At 37.5% G+C, this 18,917-nt stretch overlaps 2 protein-coding genes across 2 annotated transcripts in view; one reads left to right on the top strand and one right to left on the bottom strand.

Annotated features, from left to right (window-relative positions):
- syt6a (synaptotagmin VIa) overlaps nucleotides 1–5,042 on the top strand; it is an 84,011-nt gene extending 78,969 nt beyond the window's left edge. Inside the window, exon 7 of the mRNA XM_008414535.3 lies at nucleotides 976–5,042. Coding sequence (XP_008412757.1) covers nucleotides 976–1,047 — 72 coding nt within the window. The 3' untranslated portion in view covers nucleotides 1,048–5,042. The remainder of the gene's footprint in view (nucleotides 1–975) is intronic.
- An 803-nt stretch (nucleotides 5,043–5,845) lies between these two features.
- Nucleotides 5,846–15,075, bottom strand: olfml3a (olfactomedin-like 3a). Its single transcript, XM_008414534.3, has 3 exons — nucleotides 14,718–15,075; nucleotides 10,181–10,490; nucleotides 5,846–7,607 (listed from the first exon to the last, which is right to left on the bottom strand). Exons 1-3 carry the CDS (start codon nucleotides 14,826–14,828, stop codon nucleotides 6,823–6,825), a joined length of 1,206 nt encoding a protein of 401 aa, XP_008412756.2. The 5' UTR covers nucleotides 14,829–15,075; the 3' UTR covers nucleotides 5,846–6,822.
- Nucleotides 15,076–18,917: the final 3,842 nt, after the last annotated feature.

The raw sequence follows: 18,917 nt of genomic DNA, 5'->3' as shown, positions 1-18,917 counted from the left end.
CAAAAGCTGGGCTGAGCATTTGTACATGCCATGTCTTTCGCATCAGTTATTTTCTTAATAAATCAAAAATATAAGTTGCTATGTAGTATAGCTTTTTCTACCCCCTAATTCTGCTGCATCCAACTCCGCTCCACAATTCGCAGGTGAACTGTAGCTGCTCCAGAGCAGCCCAATCTGTACTACTTGTGTCTCTTCTCCATTCTGCTTCGAACGGCAGAAGCTCTTCACGAAGCCTGCGTGCGAAATGAGAGCTTGTGCGATAAAGCAAGTGGTAAAAATGATGAGTGGTGTCATAAAATACTCTAGTTCTTAACTTCCCATTTTAATAAATTTCCCTCCTTTGCTCTACCACTTCATTTGCCTTGACTGGTGCTCCAGCTGGGACTTTAGCAGAAACTTGACTTGATGCGTTTCAGTGTTAAATCCACATGTTTTGTGTATTCGCAATAGCACAACTGTTGCATGCTAAAAGTACTATAAAAATGCCCAAATTCATATAGCTAATGTTTTAAGCAAATATCATGTGTCTTGGTGAATTATTTTGAAAATACGAATGCTGCGCTCATGCATCTTCCTGTTGGGAGCAGTTGGATCTTTGAAGATTTACTCTGCTGTCGGGTCAAAACAGAATCGGTTCTGCAAAGTGCGACGCCGTGTGGACTCAATGTAAATGCTGTCATTGACTATAATGGGTGCATATTTACTGTAGCACAGTGGAGCCTCATGTAGTGTAAATTAAGGATAAAAGTAGCTTTTTTTCAAAAAGTTGCTCAAGCAAATGTAACAGAGTAAAGGTAACTGGTTTCTACCGTACTGTGCTTTAAATAATAAAGACAAAGTTCTTTGTTTTTAGAAAAAAATATAGTTTTATTTTATTTTTTCACAGCACATTTTGTCCTCGAAGCGCCTCTCTGCTCTGTAGCAGAAGTGCGTGTGCCGAATGAATATCTGTCTTGTGTTTTGTGTGTCCCACAGTGGAAGGCGAGAACTGCCAGCTTTGACAGCCAGGGCTCCTGCCCCTCACCGAGGCCCCCTGCTAGTCCCTGAGATGAGCTACCTGCGACCCAGCGGCCCAGAAGGGGTTTCCTCCCTCCTCTTGATCCACTTCCTGTCTGTGTGCTTGAGGAGAAACACAATCCCACTGTCTTTCCCTTCTCCCTCTCTCTCTAACTCTCACTCCCAAGCCCTCCACTTCCTCAAATCTAGTCCCAGAGCACTCACAAGTACTGAACTAGGACTTTCTGTCTGTCAGCTAAGAGAAGCTCAGGCTTTTCTAAACGTGGCTGGAGTGATGGCCTGAAGCTAGCATTGTTTTCTAGGAGACTGGCTGGAAATCCTGTCTGCAGACATTGATTGTTGATTTGTCCAAGCTTAGGTAAATCGAGCTTGTTGGCATCACAAAGGACCTGGAAAAACAGAGGTTTTAACTATGAGCCATGGGGTCTCTTTGATGGAAAAAGCCCTGTCGGATATCACTCCATGAAAGCAGCGGATGTTTCACAAAGGGAAGCTGAGCACATGCGTTGCCAAGGAAGGGAAAAAAAGAGATGATCTTAAAAACGAGCTGTTTTAGAAGGCTATGGCTCACTCATTTATTTTTTCAGTCTTGAATTAACATATAGTATTCCTTTTTTAAATTATTTATATATATAATTATCCTTAAAATGTACTTAGTTTAAAATACTATCTATTTCATTATAGCTTAAGATGTCTTGTTTTATTTATGAGAGGAAGGGTGAGGCTGAAACCTCAAGTATCTGTTCGGTGTAGCTTTCAAAATCTGAAAAGAGAAACGAAACAAGGCAACAGGAATTCAGAGTTGAGCAGCCTGGTTTCCACTGCAGTTCACAAGTTCAGGGAACCTACAAACTTCACAATGTCACGAAGGCACAGGAGTCTGACACTGTTAAAAATAACAACTATTAAAACGCTTTGTGTAAAAACAAGTGAAGCTGTTAATGAAGAGAGGTGCAAAGATCTCCATCAACAGGGACTTTTCAAGCACACTTTTAACACCAGAACCTTTTTATCACCTTGGTGTTCAGTTTCTTCCAAAATAAAACAGAAATGCTTGGTTTTCTTCCAAAATACTCTACAAAAAAAGCACTTTTGTCTCCTTGTTAGGTTTATTTTTGTTACTTATTTTGGTGGATGTAAATATATTTATGTACAGGTGTTCTGCTGTCTGATTTGCTTTTCTAAATTAAAGAATATAAAATTGAGAACATAAGTAGAATTTTAAAAAAAAAAGGATATTTTGAATTTTTGTGGTATTTTTTGTGGTTGGTGATCATGACTAAAAAAAATAAAATAAAAAGAATAAAATATATTCCCCCTTTTTTCTTTTTCAAATGCCACGTTTTTCTGTTTATTTTTCACTAAATAATCAGTTAGGTCCATGTGAGGGAATTTGCGGTAAACTATCACCCCCGCAAAGGTAGAAAGAAAAGGCTGTAGTACGTTTTATGGAACAAAATGCAGTTATACCAAACCAAATGGAGTGGAACTTTTCCACAAAGCAAAAAGAAAGCCTCTCTTTTATGCTAGCTAGCAACATTAGCTAGTGAGATTAGCAACATTAGCTCTTGTCGTTTGGTGTTTTGGTAAGAGCTCTAGATTGTGTTGAAATTGGGATCTTTTTTTAACTATAATGGGCAAGCAAGTATGGTTTTGTTTAACCATTTCACATTGGTGTTTCTGTCTTCCTGGTTTAGCATTAAAACTTCCTGTAAAAGTTTTTATTTCTGCTAATGTTTATGTGCTTAGGGTAGCCTGCAAAATCTGTTATTTGATGTAGGTCTCTCCCCAATTTGAGTCAAGTTTAAGGTTTCACTTTCAAATAGAAGTTGCACACATCCCAGTTGCCTGATTAGAAAATAATCCTAAATGTTTACAACATGAAACAATATGGCTGACCTTTCCAGCACAAACAGTTACTGTTCAGGGTCTTTAAAATGCACATTTTCAAAACAGTGAAAAATATTTCAATAATACTGTTCATATGGTTTTAAGCCTCTCTAAAAAGATGCCAAGCAATTAATTGAGTTTTTCCCAGCGTCCGTACGGCACATTCTCCCGTTCTCACAATTCCTTTCTATTCATTAAATATTTCTGGGCGGTCATGGTGTGATTTCTAAATAAGAGCAAGCCTAAATCTTATGAAAGAGGTATTTTAAAACTACAGCTGGCCATCTGAGTGTAGCATCTGTTAAGAAACCGACTGCAAGTTGGCTCTCTGAGCAGAAAGCCCAACTACCAGTTTTTTATCCGAAGCAGAGAATAGAAAAGAATATTCTGTGAAATTATCTGTTTCATGTGAAAATTACCAAAGTGTTTATTCCATGTTATTTTTCTCCATCAATAGGCCAAAGGTAGCAGAACTAATAATTCTTACTTTTGTGTTTTTAATAAAAGCAACAATACACATTTGTGCTTATTTTTATTAATACATTTGTTTCTAATTAAATTGACAGATTGTTTTGTTCTGTCTTTCCATTTAGAAGACATATGCATTTGCTTTAAATACTTATTATATTACATTTTATGTATTGAAAGTATTGTTTTTAAATTTAAAATAAAAAAATACAGATGTGACTACATTATATCCCCAAAGAACTACTACAACTTTTAGATTTGCCACTTTTAGAGATGCACAGCAAATTATGTCGTTTATTCACATCTGTACAAAAAATTTAAAGTTTTCCAAATTTATTTAGGTAGAAAGAGCAGCATAAAGCGTGGTTGTAGCTTCTTCATGTTAGTGACTCACATCGGGCTGCAACTCACATGACAGAGTCTTCACTTTCATTTCAGATTCTGCAAACAACCATCTGCTGCAGCGTCTGCTAACTGTGCAATCTGATTTATTGTTATTGCTACGGAGTCTTTTGTTAGCAAGCAGACATAAAAGGCAGTGAATTCTAAAAACTTTACAGCTGTAAGATAAAAGCACATTTATCTTGTATTTGTATCGGTTTACGATTGTTTTATGTTGTAATACTGAAATTATTATATTGTAAATGATCATGACATTGTGGGATTTTGTGTTCTGTGTTCTCAGACATCGTTTTTTTTTTTTATCATAAACATGTTTGTTTTTACCAAAACATGTTATTCAGGTCCAATCTCCTGTAGCGTCGCGTTTTAGTTGGTGTTTCAGTTTGAGCCTCCAGATGCAGTGATTGATGTCGAGCTCCTTATTAACACGTCTAGAACACAATATGAGAAGCTGCAATCTGGAGATGATACCTGGCAGGACAGCTGCTTAACAACAATCACAGATTACAGTTTGGTACAGTTTGTACAGATGCATTTTACTTTGTGCCACAGAGTATGTCATGGGAAAATCGGAGGCAGACATGAAGACACAAGCAGATGGATTCAGCAGACCCAGAAAGGCCTGTTTTAAACATTTCCGTAGCGGATAAATTTACCCGCAGCAAGTCGTTTGGCACCTCGGTGTTAAACTGAAAGCCTGAGATGACAGAGCGGGGGAAGCTGTTGGGCGGACAGGTCAGCATCAACATAACGGTGGCGTTTCTCTAATTGGCACTTGTTAGAGCGAGAATGAGTCAGTGCATTGTTCATGCTTGACGTATTCTACCATAGCATCAACACTCTGCTGTAATTCAGTTATTTGAATGTTGAAGTTCTTCTTTAGACTAATGGCATTATTAGATTTCTACTATCTAAACAAGTGAGTGAATTATTGTGTTGTTTCTGCTCCTTTTTTTTAAAAAAAAAAATGCAATGTATTTTACGATGGTCATATTTCTCTGACAGTGGTGTGTTTTCATCGTCGGTGGAACCCGTTAGGTCGATTGCCTCAGTTTATGGACTGTTTTAAGACCTTCTAGCTTTGCCTAATATTGTACTGTTTGTTGATATGATCTTGTAATCCTTTCCAAATGTTAAAATAGCTGAGGTTAAAATTTTTTATTAAACATTTTGTATTTGTAATAATAGAGATGTTGGTAAAGACAAATGGGTTCTAGATAAACTCAGTGATCCAGTGTGTAATAAAGTCAAACTGAAATACAAAACTGTATTTTCTCCACCAGTTTTCATTTCTCAAAAAAAAAAAAGAGCATCAGGAAAATAGCTTGTTGTGCTTTTTCCCATGGAGCGTGAAATGACTTCCTTTTCTTTGATTAAAAGACTTTTACAAAAAGAAAGGGGCCTCTGTGTAGCAGGTTTCTGAGAGAAAAATACAGACAACACCAGCACTGGGTTAAAGAACATGAATTAGGGGTGGACTTTATTGTTGTCTTCCTTATTCTGTGCATACCAAAGAGCTTGTTCCAGTTGCACATTGGAATAATTTAACCACACTGATATTTACATAAACAGAATCTTTCTGAACTTCTTATGAACTCTTCTGATACTGTTATTGCCCCCATACCTCATTTCACAATTGTGTATCTTTTAGCATTTTCTGACCATGCATATAATATTGTATTGTACATATTTTTGATCTCATGCTAAGGATTTCTTTGGCATTTGGAAAAAAAATCGGTGTTTAAAGTTTGAGACTCCACCTGTATTGCATATTATGCACATGTGCAGCTTACAGCTACACTTCTTGTATCAATGAAGATTCTCTTTTCTTTGGAGGCAGAATGATAAACTGACATCAGTCTGACTTAGAAGTTCATAAAAATATTAATTCCTTTTCAAATTCACATTCATTTTTCCTTTTTTTTTTGGCTACTTCTTGTGTTTCAGATCTTCAAAACAAATTTTAAAATATGGAAAAGCATGAGAAAAAAACAGTTCCCTCTTGGAAATGAGACCACATATGAACTCAAACATCATAATGTTTATCATTTATGCAACTTCACACACGTTTTTATTTGGCAGAAGAAGCAGAAAGTGGACGTGAACTTTATTAACTTTTCGCATTTCACAGTGAATATCAGCCCACTATGATAACATATATGTCTGTTTTCTTTTACTGTACATATCCTTTATACATCAAAGTAGACACTTGGATCAACTTCTTCCAAATTTTCTGAATGTTAATACTAAACAGGAGTAGTCACTAAGGGTAACCAAGAAATGTGATATATTTGGGCTGTTTTGGCCATCAGTTTGTGCGCTGAGGCTCACAAGCACTTGGGTTTTGAAGGTGGACAGAGATTCAGAGTGCACTAGTAAGTTCACATTTAGAGGGGTAAAATTACTTAATCGAATTAATTTAATCTGGATCTTTTTTCAATTTAACATGGCTGACTTAAGACAATTCTGTAAAGAAGACCTGATGGAAATTCCTCCACAGTGATGTGAAAGAACCATTGTCAAATATTTAATGACACCAAGGATGTTTGGCCAGCTGGTTTTATGCACAGTACAATGGCTGCTGGAAAAGATAAGTGTTTTGTTTCAGAAACAACTTGCTGCATTGTTGTGGGTTGTGCAGGAGGCTCCATTTCTGCTTTTCAAAGACGTACGGTTGTATAATTGAGCATCTGAGTTGGATGAGCACGGCCAGCAGCAGCTTATTTGGATTTTTTATTTGACAAGCAGCCCTAGCTCATTCTGAAAAGAGCTTGAAATAGGCAGAACTGAACCGACTAAAATCTCATATATCCAAGAGCGATTTTGTGCAAAAAGACGTAATGAACATGTTTCGTTTAGCCCATTCACCTGTCCTAACCTGTTCAAGGAAGCATAATATGTCACCTTTACAGCTTCCATTGCACAGCCACCATATTTAGAAAATAAGAGCATGCATTATTCTTCTCAAAGCAAATCTATGAGAATGGATAGAAATTTACTGCTACTGTCCTTCCGTTTTTCAAACATGATCCTATTTCTCTTCTGTCAAGCTAAGAGTTTCGTCTTTATAGTGAGTCTGTAAATGATTTGGTAGCCATCATCCCAGCCATAAAGCTGATTCTCCTCAGGGTTGTACTTCAGACTGGCGTGAGCTCCGTACCTCCTGGGGAAGTAAAGCAGAGGAGCCTCTTCAGTTAGCATCATGTCATTCACGTCAAACACACACTGAACTCGAGATCGGCTGGCCATGCGGGTGTTGTAAACGACATAGACTGTCCCGCACACTACAAAAGCCGCCTCTGCGTTCCCCCGTGGGCACTGGGTGTCCCAGATTTGTTCTATGTCAAGCGTGGAAGTGTCCATCTTAGCGAGGCTAATGTTTGGTTCACTGTCAGTGGGGGTGAAAAGGAGCCACAAGCCCTCATCGTCGACTGCAAGGTCTGCAACAGTCTCAGGATTAAGAGTGTAAAGACTGGCATGTCTCTCCATAGGGAACATAGCAGTGTCTGTCACTGAACCACTCGTCAGGTCAAATTTAACCACCTGCACATCTGTATCAGTTTCCTGATTTATGTAATACAAATAGCCGCTATAAACAGCACTTCCAGGACCCGTCCACTTAGAGGGAAGGTGGATCATCCTGCTCCCAGCCACTCCCAGAGATGTGGAAAAGTCACGGACGGATTTGAACTCGTAGACTGTGTCTCCTGATGTGCCATTGAAGACGTAAAGCTTGGAGGACTTGGGATCTCTGGTCCACATTCCTTTGGGGCTTCCTATTCTCTTTAGGATCTTCACAGATCTGATGCCAGAGATGATTTCCACACAGTCTGAAGGCGAAAAAAACAAACAAACAAACAAGTAGCCACAAAGAAGAGGATTAGGATTTTGCTTTAACAGGAACATGCAAAAAAAGCGAGCGTGTGTTTACAACCATTCTTCTTCTGCTTCATATTCATCTTGCTTACACCGCTTGTAATGAGATTATGGGATGAAAGGAGCCGCTGGCTGCACAGCTGCGATGCTGCAAAGGTTGGGCACCTCAACCGCTAGGCAGATAGACTTTATCACCCCAACTGGTTTTTACTGATACAGTGTTATCATAAAACAGGTATAGCAGTCTATGTCATGTGGCATTAAGAACCTAAAATTGCTGAAGTTGCTGTGAAGGAAGCGGTAACTGCATAATTGAAAACAGGAGGAGAAGGAAAAAGGCACCAATGCAGATATTTCATAAATCTAGATCTATAACAGAATGGTAACTAATCAGGCATTATTGGAAACTTTGTTTACAACAAAAACACATTATATTGTAAAATGATTAAGAAATTATTCAGTTATATTTATTTTAAAAAGACTATTCAGAGCAGAAATAATTGTGACACCTGTAATAAATGCAGTCATGATACTTCAACAAAAATGGATTTGCATTAAGGATTTTTACACATCTTTACCAGATGTACCAGTAGGCATGGCCAACAGATTATGTTCACATTGTAATAAAGAATGAATTCAGACTCCAGCTGTCTGTCTGGATGAGGAGAAGTGCCGTTTCTCAGTTGGAAATGTGGGTTTCCAGCCTGCAGCCACTGATATCTTGGCTCTAGTTCTCAAAACTGGGTCAAGTTCAAAGTCGGGGCAAAATTAGACACAAACTCATCATGAGATGAAGCTTGAGCACAGCTAATAGACAGATGAAAGATGCTGTCTGCAAAAGAAAATATCATAACACAATTCTTCCTCTCAACCACACAAAAGAAAAGAAAATTCCCAGCAGTCGTCAGCGACCGTCACCCATCCTCGCCCTCTTTTGTCCCGGAGCCACATCAGGATTAAGTTCCCAGATCAGAACTGGCTCTTCTACGGAGAAAAGATTGTTCCGGATCACTTCACAGACATTCACAATGGGTCTCTATGTACGAAGCTCTTTTCTGTGAGCATGAGCATGGAGAGCAGCGCCGCTGACCTCAGGGCAGTTTCCTGTCCTTCTGCAGCCACTGACAGCAAATAAAAGTAATAGAGAGGGATTTCTCATTCCTGGAGCATCTTTGGCTTCAGTCTTTAACAAACATGAAATGAAATGTCAGCGTTATAATTATGAAAGGAGGCTTGGTAATATTTCCTCATAATCCTTTCATTATGTCTTATTGATTTTGCTATTAACTCAGTTGGTGTATTAAAACAATCAATATTTCTTCATTTGCTTTGTGATAAAATCAAAAAGTAATTTAATTATTCATTTAGCACACATTAAATTTAAAAAATATTATAGGTCTTTGAAGAAGTACAGTGCTTTGATATTCATGCTGCTTAAACCTTTCAACATTTTTATTAAATTAAAATCATAAACTTTAATGTGTTTCATTGGAATTTTTCATGACAGAATAAGAAAAATAAACCTATTCATATGTTCAAAGTTATTATATTTATTTCTTTATTATCCACGTTGCATTTTAGTAGAGTTTTAATATCAGTCGCTTTGATTTGCAGTTGTTGCTGTGCCATTTTTTGGCCAGGTCTCTCCTGAAACAGAGATTTTGAGACATTCCTGGTTAAATACGGGTAACACATATGCATACATTAGTCCGTGAAAATCCAAACTTCAATCCAATTCAAAGTCTGTGACCTGAGAATCCCTATGTACTCCCCATCCAATCTTACTGAACATTTTTACAAAGAAAATGGGGGAATATCTTTTATCTCTAGCAACGTGAAGCTGAGTTTGCAGTTGAAACTGCTGCAAAAGATGTTTCTAGGATAAACATGCCCTCCACACTTTTCAGATTAATATTTATCATTTCCCTTCACTTCACAAATATTTTTTATGTTAGTCTATCATAAAGTCCCAATAGAATTGAGTAAAGCCTCTGAATGACAAAATATGGAAAAGTTCAAGAGGTAAAAATGCCTTTCCGTAAATATTCTTAGAAATTCAAAGCTCTTCTCTCAACCTTCTTCATTGTGACTTAAAAAAGCTTTAATTCCTTGCACAACCTGAGTGAAAACCTTTTTGTAGCAGCTGTGTAGCAGCACATCTTTGGATGTGAGGATTATGATGATGAATGCCGTCCTCAAACAGGAGAGTATTTGTGCAGAAATGAATGACTTGCCTATGACCACATTTTGGCTGGGAAACACGACTCCACACAGACTCAGAAGCACTTGTTATGGTGCTGTGTTTGTCTCCCTGTTTTCCAGAGACATAACTTTTCCAAGACAACAAACTTGTAAAATGTTTGATGTGTTGCCTGAGGGTTTGTGTAATGTGGGTAATACAGAGCATAACGCCTATATAACGTATGAGTTTTGACTCTTCCAGGCTTCTTGCCGTGAATACCTTTGAAAGATTGAATATCTCTAGAGGATTTTTGGCTGAAGTATGAGCATACTTCTTCAAACTCACCGGAGACTCTGGACTGCAGCTCCTCCCAATCTTCCTCCTCCTCCACCTCATCTCTCTCCTGCAGACCCCAGGCCTCCTGCTCCAACACTTTTTCAGCGTTGTTCGCACAAGCCCGTGGAGAGTTCTGGGTCTCCACGTAGTCCATTTCCGTCTCCACAAGGTCCACTCGAGCAGAAGCTCCTTTCAGGTCTTTGAACATCATGCTGTGGTCATTTTTTATCCCTGTCATGGCCTCTGATGTTAGCTTTTTAAAATCCAGCATCTCTGTGCGGTATTGATGGGCTTGTTCATGCCACAGCTGCATGCGGTCCTGTAAGTAAGGAGGAGAGCAACGTAAATGTTAGACTGCACAGCAGGGGAAGGTTTCTCTTTGTGTTCAGGTACGCCAATCTGACTCTCTATATTACACACTGCAAAAACATAAAATCAAACCAAGTATTTTTAGTCTAGTTTCTAGTGCAAATATCTTAGTACACTTGAAATAAGACAAAACTCATTCACAAGTAAGTTTTCAGCAAGACGTAGGATCATTTTTTAAGTCAAGAATTCCTTAATACTGATGGAAAAGTTCTGGTTTTTCTAGTTTTATAACTAAATGTTTATAAAAAATGTCTTGTTATAAGTTAAGGGGGCAGTATTGTGTATTTTCTAGGCACGTATCACCATTTTACAGCACTGTCTAGTGAGTGTTGTCTTCAGTTGTTATAAAAATGCTGTATGTAAATAATATTACTTACAAGAAATTTGACTTTGTAAACTAACGACCTGAAATTGGGCTTCTGTCTCTTTAAAAACCTTCTGCTCTTTCTGAAACTCCACCTTCAGGAAGTCATCACGTCACTCTTCTTTTAACCATTTAACAACATTTTTACCAACGTTGCTCTGAGAAGTAGCCTGGATAAAAAAACTCAGCAGGTGTACAGTTCCACTGGGTGTTGCTAATTGCTGCTGGCTAGTCTGAAGGAGCTGAGTGGGAGAGTTGCAGGGGAGGGCTGCTCTGTGAGGCAGAAGCTCGGATTCTGTATTTCAGAGATGGAGTTGTGACTCAAAGGCAGAGCTAAGTCTGTCCAATCATTTTGCACAGCTGAATGGTTGCCATGGAGATAAAAGAATTTCTCAAACATGCATAAAAGAATCAAGGCAACACAAAGTTGATTTTACATGATACTGTCCCTTTAAATAATCTGCCAACAGCACTAAAACTTTTTCATTAATATTAAGGAATTATATTATTGGAATTTTACTTGTAAGTTACTTTTGTCTTATTTCAAGAACTAAGTTATTAGAGCAAAAACACTTTGGTTGGTTTTTCTGTTTATGTAGTGAAGAGTCTGCAATCTGCAACCTTCCATAAAGGCTAAAAATGATACATGTTTTTAAAACACACATAATTAAAAATATGAGTTTTTAAATTGAAAAGTGTGTTTATATTTCCTTTAAATATTAACACACTGCAGAAGGAAGCATCCATCCTCATTTTACAAAAGATTGATGTTTTTCTTTATTCTAAAGGTTGACAATAAAAAATTAAATAGTGGTTCCTTAAAAATTACAACAAATTTTCTGTGGTAGATTAACATTTGCCTTTTTTTTTCAAATATTATTCAACATATGTGGCTGTAATGAAGCTTTATTTACCTTTATTTATTTAACTCTGGATTTTAAAGATTGCAGATCCCAGGTTTAAACCCTTGCTGCAGAAAAAGGACAGTTTCTCATCAACTTTTCTATATAACACATCAAAAAAGACATTTAATCACTCACAGCCACTGCTGGCTGAATTGCATCATATGGCACAGGTTATCTTTGTAGTTTCTCCTACTTAAGGCAGTAAATATTTGGATGGACAACTTGTTCTAATTTTACTATCTGATATATTTTAACATCTGTCAAAGTTTCCTAATCTTCCAGAGAGGAAGTGAATCATTACATTATATGTAACGATCCACCATGTTTTTCAAAGAACATCTGTATCTTAAAGAGACTGAGACAAAATTACCAGCGTGATTTTAGCCCAGAGGTCTCAACCTGCAGCTTTGGTCCTGCCATTGTGGCTCTTACAAAGCCAAAAAGAAAATGTTTTTGATAAAGAATGCAATCGGAGATTGTCATTTTATGAGTTTTTCCATAAGTTCTTCTTCAAAATCTGCTTTTAATACCTGCAACAGGCTTATAAAAGCAACTTGCTACTTATCTGTTTTCATTTTCCATATTTGTTAAATAGGCTCAGCTCATTCTAGAAAATTGTTTATTAATTTAATAATAGAGGATTCATTTTGTTCTAAAATCTAAAAACATTAAGTTTACTTTTAGCTTTCATAATAAAACACTTTATTGCATTTTTTTGCAGCTCTAGGTGAGATTTATTTTATGTCTCTGTGAATGGAAACGGCTGCTGACCCCTGTTCCAGCCTGACACAGTTATGATGTTAACCTTTTGAGTGGTGAGACCTCATGCATCAGAGGTTTAAATGGCTGCAGTGCAGATGCTCAACTTGATCGATGTGTGCTCTGTGTTGTGGATCCAGTGCAGAAATAAAGCAGAAAGAGTGTGCAAAAGTGCAATAAAAAATGGAGCAGATTGCATTCCTTTGTGTAATAAATCCCCTTCAAGTGTCTTAGGGACCTTAGCATTCACCTGAAAGACTTTGACGCCGGTGCCGCCCTTTTCTCACTCCTCGTCTCGCTTCCTAAAATAAATCTCCCAGGGTTGGAAGTTTCTGTTTCAATCTACCAAAACATCATCACTGTCTCAAATGCAATACGGTGATGTGGTTCCTCACACTGACACAATGAGAGTGAAAAGTAAGTAATTCAGAGGAAGACGTAATAACTGCAATCTCTATGTCATTTTTTTTGCTTTTCCTCAGGTTTCATTTTCCACCGTACCTCGCTGTCGGCTGTCGGCACATTTAAAGCTTGCTGATGAACTGCTGGTTTTATTCAAAAGTAGAAGACAGCAGATAGTCGCTGAAAGTATTTTAAAAGAAAAACCGCCGGGAGCTTAACTGTTGTACATAGATAATGTATTTTTGCATCACAGCCATATGTGCTAGTGTTCATTTGAAGAGTAATTTAAAAGATAAGCAGAATATATAAACCTCTATAAATGTATGTGCAGGTTTGCAGACGTGTTTTGAACATTTCAACCATAAATTTTAATGTATTTCATTGTGAATTTATGAAATAGACGTTAAGTGTGGTAATGCATTGACATGGGTTCTACTTTGCTCTGAAACGCTCTTTAGGAACATGCAGCAAAATGTGCAATGAAATGGATTAAAACAAAGTATATTCATGAGTTAGAATAACACAAAGTCTTGGCTGACGTTCACAGAGGCTTTCCATTCAATCTGAGTGACTTTCAGCTGTTTTGTAAAGAAGAATGGGGGGAAAAAAATCAGTCAAAGCTGGCAGAGACGTATCCAGAAAAACGTAAAACAGCTGCACACATGGTGGAGCCGGTGGTTGCGCGATAGTCTTGCAACAAGAAGGTCCAGGGTTTGAATCCTAGCCAAAGGTTTTGCCGCATAGACTTTGTATGGATGGGTCCATCTGGGGACTCCAGATGGATGGATGGACGTGCAACTGACATTGCAGTGTAAAGTGTAAACCTGGATTCCAAATTCACATCATCTTACAGTTTTTTCCTACTTTTTCTTGGTCATTAACTTAAAATTGGAATGAAATATAGTATATTGAACATTATGCTGTGACAAAATTGGGGAAAGTCCAAATAGTGTGAATACCTTTGCATTGTACATGCCTCAGTCAAATCTAATGTATCGATACTGCTTTTTAAATGTGAGGTTTTTGTGAGTTGTTTGGATTCAGACAATGAACCGCTCTCCGCTCAGAACAGGCATACTTGGTATATTCATACTTCAGATTTTGACTGGCCACACAAACCCCACAACACTCGACTGGCGTTCCCAGAGGCTTTCTCAAAGTACAACAGCCGATGGGTTGTAAGAGTGGCTGACATATAATCCTCTTGTGTTTCATATCACACTCGGCACAGGCCAAATCTTCCTTCACACAAACTGAGCCTTCTCTTATTTCTGACATACTGCTGCATGTAACCTCACTTTTAAACCCTTTGCAATCGGATCCTCACCCCGAGGCTGCTCATCGTTGCGCAGCTTCATTTTACCTTGGCAGAGCAGACTCTATTAGACTGCCGACATGTTTGATGCAACACCAGCAAAGGTCGAGTTTGTACTCATTAATATTGTGTCATTGTCTTAGACGTGGAAGATGTTGTGATACTGCCGGACAGAAGCTGCTTGTTGCATGAGAAGGAGAACTCTGCATGCATGAACTGTTATTTCTCCCAAAGCCTCCAGGGAAGTTGATGAGCCTGCCAGAGATTGCATTAATTAGTTTGCATGAGTTAGGACATTAAACTCGAATAAAAGGAGGAGGAGAGGGTTATCAACTGGTGTCTCTAATTTTTAATGACTGCAGAGAAATCTGTGCTGCCACTTAAAGAGAGTCATTTGTCAAAAGTCATTTTAAAAGGGGACTTGTTTCTTACCTCAATGGCCAACAATCTGTTCTCCAGATAATCCATCAGTGCCTGGTAGTAATTCTGGGCTCCAATTAAAGTCCAGGCACAGGAAACGAGGAGGACGAACAGCGGCTTCATTGTGAGCCGATCAGCGGGACATCTGAGTTTCTTTGTCTTCACAGATTGAAGAGGACTCCTCAGGTTTCTCTCTCTGCCTTGTTCCCCTGCTAAACAGTCTATACTGGTCGCACAATGTCTAAACACAATGTGCCATAACAGAAGAACTGTGCAAAAAGGTGAGAATGATAGAGAAAGCAGGAGGCCACTCTGAGGGTTTCCGATTCTTTGACCGCTCTGACTTTGCTGGAATGTTTTCACAAACTCTCAGGGAGGAGCTTTGTGCCTCTTACTCTGCTCTTTCCTTAGGAAAGTGGACTCACTTTGTGCATATGGGCTTGCTTCATGTGGCGCTGGTACTGTTTCAGGTGTACAAGTTGGCTTGAGCACGCAGAAAATAAGTATGACACATACAGCTCATTTTTTCACTTGGCGTATCTTAAATGCCACATATTCTTGAAACATTTCACAAACTCTCAGGGAGGAGTTTTTCTTTTTTTTTTAATTGACATGTCATTTTCAAGTGAAATTTTATTTGTCATATTGTGACAAATACGACTGACAAAAACTTTGCTCCATCAAGTCACTTTATGACAATAGCACAGCATAAACATTATCAGGACTTTGCAATAACCCTCCTACAAAGAACCCCTGTTATTCTGATGCAAACAGTTACCTTTCCTTGTTATTGCATTGTCAAGATTGAATATTAGGTTTCAGGAAGATTGTAGGGAAGAAAATTTAAGGTAAAAATCATCATAATTTAGTCAGGAAACTGGAATATTATTTTTTTTTAAAACGTAAAAACATTAGAATCTATTTCAATTGTTTTTCAAGGCAGATAATTTAAAAACTTTTTAGCACTAAAGAACCTTTAGAGAAACATCTCTGTAAAATAGAAAGAGATGGATGAGGACATGATTGGGTGTTTTTTCTTATAAATACAAATTAAAAAAAAAATTAAAGCAAAAAAAAAGTGTTGAAACTAATGTGTGGCTGCTTACTGGAAACAGGAAAGATGGACTGTCCATTCTTATTCTCAGCATCACACAGTGCTCACCATTTTGATGACTGGTAACTCTAGAAGAGTCAGTGGCCACAGCATCAAGTTCATCCCAGGTGTTGTTTGTGAACATAAAGTTAAATAACTAGAAGAGTAGAAATTACAACTTGAATTTTGCCTGAATTAAAATTGTTTTGAATTACAATTTTTGTCACAAGCGATCATTTACAACTGTACTAATTTAGAAGCATGCTGAAGCTTTTACAGACAGCTTTTAAATCTCTGGATGGGGTGCTGGTCGGTTATGCTCCAAACAAAGTCATCCTTCCCATTGGACACATTGCCTGTGTTCTTGACTCACTTTTATTTTTCTTTAACTCTCTTTTTACATTACTTATTAGATTTCAATATAGGTGTAATAAGCTACACACCTACAATCAGAAAAAGTAACTCAAATTATGATCATGACTCATGCACCCATCACATGAATTAGATATTACTGAATGTATCATATTGTTAAATGCTTCCTGTTTGGATGTTCTTCATGGTTCTCCTTGGAACAACAAAGTTGTATCTCACTAATGTAAGTACTTTATGGGCAGCTCATAATGGCCAGTATGTGAAGCCTGGAGATGGAGAGGCTGCAGGGACGCAAGTTGTGCTTCTAGCTGGCTTGATGAATATTCAGCTCCACTGAGGCTGCAGATGTTAGATGCTGAATTTAGCATCAACTGCATGAAACAGGAAAGCAACCCAGAACCAGAATGTTGCTCTCAATAAAGATCTCAGAGATCATGTGCATCATGTGCAGCACTCTCCTTGCTTTTTTTAAAAAACTCTATAGTAAATATGTGTAAAAAGTCTTAAAATAAATTACATTTTAGTGCAATCACAAACTGGAAAATTTAAGTTGAATAAATGTATGCATTAGGGGAAAAAAGCTGGGCTTTTTTCTGTCGAAATTACTGCTGCTTCATTTAAAAGACGATGCTAATCTAGCTGAAGCATGTTTTTGATTTATACTTTAATTTTAGAGGCTGATTCAAGCTTAATTAAAAAATACTTTAATTAGACTATTTAGGGACTTGAAGTATTTCATAACCTATTTCCATGGGGTATAAATATGAAATGACACACAGGCAGTTGGCAGCTCTTCATTATTGTCAAGATAAGAAATCAGCCTTATCAATAAGGAAATGAATTGATACTTATAAATAAGGAAATGTCTGCATATTGATACAGTGGACTCCTGGTAGTAACGAGGATTGGGAAACACAATCATCTGTGAATAGCTGCAATACTTAAGATTCCCTCTGAATGTTTATAATTGCTGATTTTATTAGTTCAAATGCAAATTATGCCTCAATATACATGAATAGGCAGAGCCTCAGCACTGTAACTAAAACTAACGTTCAACGCCACGAAGCATTACATCAAAGTATTTAATGTTCCCAAGCTGCATCATCTATAATATGTGAGTAATCTCTCCAAAAAATTTGCAATTTGTCAGATTTTCCGCAAATAATTTAGAGTTACGTTCCACAGAAAAATCCACAAATTGGTGAATCCTGAAATAAAGAAGCGCAAATAGGTGGACTTGTTTAATCTTACCCATACCTGCAGCCGGATCAATGAGAAAGTTGAAAATGACTGAAAGTTAAATATTTTACGGATTTATAGATACGTAACATAAAGAGAGACGGGAAGAGAGAGAGATTGAGCGAGATCTTTCTCAATCTCTAATCTCTCTCTGAGTAGCTGTAAAAGATTTAGCTATTCAGCAACAATTACTCAAGTTGGGTTAAGCGTGATGTTTATAGGAGGACAACCTTATTACAGTCCATAGCATTATGAATTCTGGAAAATACATAAATAAATATTTTAGAAATATGGAAACCCTGGAAGTGTATTGGACTTTCCTCTTCTTTCTGTTTGGGGTGTTTTGTTGTCTTTGCCATGACCAAAGTTATCAGAACCTGCAGACTAGAAGAAATGATTGAATTATGAAATGTTCTTGATGGAGGTTTTGTCCTCACAGATGTAAATTTCAGTCAATATGACAATCAATAAACTTCTTTCATACATTTTGCATCTTCAGTAATATCTAGTCAAACACTCCCTGCAAGGCTAAAACTCCCTCTGGAATTTCTTTACTGGAACGACCTGAAAGTCTGAGACTTGATGATCAATCTTTGATAAATCTCTGCTCTGTAATTAAAGAAAATGTGCAATCACTCTCATTAATCATGCAGGCTTGCAGAATTTAAAAGCATACAGATCGTTTACTTCATTAATAATGTTTAAAGTAGTTGTCCTTATCTTTAAGTTTTGCTTTTTAAAACTTTTAGAAACCTAACTGATTTTCTTTAAGTTTTATTGGTGTAGAAAAGCAAAAATAAAAACTGTACTGGAAAGACAAGCATGGAATTATTAATTTTTTTTGGTCATAATTATAGAGTGAAACTTGTAAAGGCAATAAATTACTATGAAAGATATAAGAAGAGACCACAAGTGGGATTTCTTAAATGTGAAGTGAGGTGTGAAAACAAAGTATGCCACTAGAAAACAAGAATAACATGGAAACAATGTCTTCAGCTTGTACTAAAACTATAGTTATGTAAGAGTTGAGAAAAGAACAGCATCTTCAGTGGATCATTTGCTTCATTAAACCAGAATCACATATTTCTGGCCTCACTGGTTTCCCACGGCTGATCTGCCTTATTGCTCCGATTATGCGGCTTCGCTCTGAGTTTCACAGCCAGAATTAGTCAGGAGGGCTTCGTTGCTACTTGGAAGGAGATTGCTTTTCCTCGACTAGAGCGAAATGTATGCATTATCGCTTCTGGAGCATTAGCGCATTACAAACTAAATGACTGCAGACAAGCTACTGGAGCTTCTCGGTGTAAGTATTAAATTCAATAAATAGATTTCAATATATTTCCACAGAACATTGCTACAGTCTACAAAATGCTTTAGTATTTGACGACAAAACGTTAGACACACAAAGCCAATTTATAACCGATAAACGTTTATGGTTATAAATCGTTTCTGAATGGTTTCTTGTGGGTTTTTTTGTTCTCCTCGAGTTCACTAGGGTACACTGACAG

The sequence above is a fragment of the Poecilia reticulata genome, chromosome 7 (assembly GCF_904066995.2).
Source record: "Poecilia reticulata chromosome 7, P_reticulata-male-v2, whole genome shotgun sequence".
Lineage (NCBI taxonomy): Eukaryota > Metazoa > Chordata > Actinopteri > Cyprinodontiformes > Poeciliidae > Poecilia > Poecilia reticulata.
This window is presented reverse-complemented; position numbering and strand designations above follow the sequence as displayed.

What these genes read in the sequence shown, in the direction of transcription:
- olfml3a (XM_008414534.3), bottom strand. Translation starts at nt 14,828, where the DNA reads ATGAAGCCGCTGTTCGTCCTCCTCGTTTCCTGTGCCTGGACTTTAATT. An exon ending in ACAGATTGTTGGCCATTGAG is followed by an intron (nt 10,491 to 14,717) that starts GTAAGAAACAAG and finishes CCTTACTTACAG; the next exon opens with GACCGCATGCAGCTGTGGCA. An exon ending in GCTGCAGTCCAGAGTCTCCG is followed by an intron (nt 7,608 to 10,180) that starts GTGAGTTTGAAG and finishes TTTCGCCTTCAG; the next exon opens with ACTGTGTGGAAATCATCTCT.